This window comes from Sinocyclocheilus anshuiensis, unplaced genomic scaffold, assembly GCF_001515605.1.
Source record: "Sinocyclocheilus anshuiensis isolate Anshui unplaced genomic scaffold, SAMN03320099.WGS_v1.1 scaffold230, whole genome shotgun sequence".
In the NCBI taxonomy this organism is placed as follows: Eukaryota; Metazoa; Chordata; class Actinopteri; order Cypriniformes; family Cyprinidae; genus Sinocyclocheilus; species Sinocyclocheilus anshuiensis.
This window is the reverse complement of record NW_015546034.1, coordinates 770,318-773,573: the sequence shown is the minus strand read 5'-3', so window position 1 is coordinate 773,573 and position 3,256 is coordinate 770,318. Positions and strand designations below refer to the sequence as shown.

The 3,256-nt window shown below is 36.1% G+C and overlaps 1 protein-coding gene across 1 annotated transcript; it reads right to left on the bottom strand.

Annotated features, from left to right (window-relative positions):
- Positions 1 to 304: 304 nt before the first annotated feature.
- LOC107698794 (cytochrome c oxidase subunit 7A-related protein, mitochondrial-like) lies at positions 305 to 3,254 on the bottom strand (the record flags this gene model as incomplete). The annotated part of the gene is made up of 3 exons (XM_016499898.1): positions 305 to 1,878; positions 2,324 to 2,458; positions 3,243 to 3,254. Coding segments are annotated over 3 exons (288 nt in total), but the record flags the coding sequence as incomplete, so codon positions are not given.
- Positions 3,255 to 3,256: the final 2 nt, after the last annotated feature.

Genomic DNA, 3,256 nt, shown 5'->3' with positions numbered 1-3,256 from the left:
ACGCGAGCATCCATCACTACAGTATTTCGCCTCCCTAGGTTGGCAAAAGCAAAATTCACTACAAAATATTCATACATGTCATGTGTATAACTACAGTTGCAGTGCAGATGCACCGGCAACTTGCTCTTGAGGGTTCACAGACATTGCAATATGGTGGACGGCTTATGCCGCTAATAGTGCATCTAGCTATACATATCTATGGGGAAAAATCTGGAATCGCTTGTTCTGAGAGACTTTATGATTTATTGGGATTATAAAAAATTGAATGGGTGGATTTTTACCCGGTTGTTTTCACACACTGCAGCCACACAACTGTGTTCAAACACCTTATAAGAGTGATTTGTGCATAATAGGTCCCCTATAAGAAGCACAGATGTCAAAAGGTCATGATCTTTAATTTGGTTCTTTTAAATTAAATATGTACATCTCAGAGGGCCAAAACATGAATGAAATTAATGTCTATTTCACAAACAAACAGTTTTTGTTTCACTTTACACATACGCATTGCTTGGGAAAGTGGTGCATGAGAGGCACAGCAGCATTTCATGTCCTTAAGTGCATTAAATATATCCAAAACTGTGAAATGACCTTAAAGTATGGTTCCACATTTCCGGAATATTCTGCACATCCTCTACAAGTGTTAAAGCCCTTCCTATAGATTTCTCGTAGTCGGGCTTCCCAGAGGCACACTTAACATGCCAGAGTGTGTAACAAACACTCCAATCAACACTACTGAAAAGTGAGAGCTCTCACCCTATTTTTTCTTATCCTCTTCTCAGCCTCACATTTGTCAATCATTACCAAACAATGATTATCACTATCTCTCAGCCATCACACATCTGCTTTAAACCATCCTGTGCTGATGAGGTATAAATGGGGCTGAGAGTGAAGGGTTTACTGTTTGTTAGGACTACAGTGGTTCTCAACCAGTGGTTCTCAGTAAACTGCAAAATGTCTCAACATATTTAAAATAGTTTAATTTAACTATTTAAATGTATTATTTAGCAAATTATTAAGGTTATATATATATATATATATATAAATATTTTTTTTGCGCATATTTATTACACTCTTAGAAAATAAAGGTTCTTTAGTGGCATCAGTGGTTCTGTGAAGAAACTAACATTCATGGAAACTTTACATTGCACTTAAGGTGTTCTTCACACTAAGAAAAAACATTCTTTTAAGAACTGTTCACTTAAATGTTCTTTGTGGAACCAAAAATGGCTTTTGTATGGTATTGTTGTGAAAACCCTCCCGTTGGAACCTTTATTTTTAAAAGTATGTTCTAGATTAAAAAAATGGAAATTTACACTACACCACATTAAATTAACAATTGTATAACACTGAAATTAATAATTATCCCCCTAGTTCCTTTAAATAAAAAGGTTTAAAAACATGCATGTTTTTGTTGTCATTTCAGCACAAGAAAAAATGACAATTGTGTGGGTTGGGGGGGGGCATGAAATACTGACTTTTGGGGCCTTGGAATTACAAAAATTGAGAACCACTGTTCTAATAAACACAACTAACAACATCCCAGATCTGATACAGGACACACAAGTAAAATGGCATTGTTCAGTAAAAAGCTTTGTCAGGGCAGAGTGTCTGTTCATAGTGATTGATGCTGGGAGGCATTTTGCTAATAATGTTCATAATAAATACAACAAAGTTACACATCGCAAATGTTATTTCAATGCTGATGATGTGAGTTGATGAAAATAGGCTGGGTACAGTTCATTTGTTTTTGGGCTGTGCTGCTATATAAAGAGCTACGAGACAGTAGAGAGCTCCCCCGACTGTCAGTGCCATAGTGGTCCTGTACAAGAGTCTGTCTGAAACACCTCGTTTCAGATGAACAGGAATCTCTTCGGAGGCCTGGATGGAAAAAAAGAGGAAAAAACAAGTTGAGGAGAAAAGAGAGGGAAGAATTATAATGTATGCTTCATATTCATTGTTTATTCAAATTCATTAGTTCACCCAAAATTGAAAATTCTGTCATTATTTACTCACCCTCGTGACATTCCAAACTTGCGTGACTTATTTTCTTCTGCACAACACAAAAGATTATATTCTGAAGAATGTTGGTAACCAAAACTTACCTACGCTTTAATTCCCTTGTATTTTTAATCTACACACCAGAAGTCAATGGGAACTGAAACTGTTTGGTTACTAACATTCTTCAAAGTATCTTCTTTTATGTTCAATAGAAGAAAATAAGTCATATAGGTTTGGAATGATCATCTAAGGATGAGTAAATGATGACAATTTTCATTTATATCCCTTTAACTAAGCTGCATAGCTTAATACATCATATACACACCTGAAATATCCTCTGGAGATCTGGAACCTTGTTGGCACCCATATACTCCACTGGAGCATTTGACTCAGACACCAGTTTAGTTGGGGTGGCAAAGAAGATGGTAGGGGATTCAGACGGTATATTTGACCTCAAGCCCTGAAGAAAGTTTACAAGCAAGTTAACCTGATATTTATTTTTGTTCACTATGACTACATAATGTTTTTACTCAAAGCACCATCTATCACAGTGGTTTTCAACCTTTTTGACCCCATGGTCCCCTACTGACCACAAAAATATTAAATATCAATATTTGTGTAAAATATTTTTATCATCAATTTCTACCAGACATATTAGAGCTAGAAAATAAATAATCATGATACATGTGGCTTTAATATTTGATAAATTTACATGACTCTTCCAGGTTTAGAAATCACACTTTTTTAATTAACATTTTAATTAAAAACATTTTAAGTCACCTTGAGGCCCTATTGAAGTTTGCTGAGGTCCCCATAGGGGGCTCTGGCCCCCTTGTTAACACTGATTTATCGGCTATTGTCCCTAACTATTACCTTTTGCTGTGAAATCGGTTTAGGACTGTACAACCAATGCTGAATTTAGAAGTACTAAAACTTAGTGACGGACTGTTTAAACAACGGTCCTATGAACAATCATGCACATCTATATAATTAAATGTAGCTCAACTATGTAACTGTATCCACTAATTAGAGATTTTGGTGTGGACAGTAAACTCTCCGCTTTTGATTATTAATCGCCCCATATTTAGCCTGCTTAATCATATCGGCTAATATAGTGCTAGAGAAATGTATTTTATATATCTAACGACTGTTTAAAACCCCTCTATGGGTCACATGAAGCAGGCGGCAGATCAAGGTCACTGAATTAACGTTAGCGTTTTAGAAACGGAATCGCGCGCACATACCTGCGGGCTGTAGG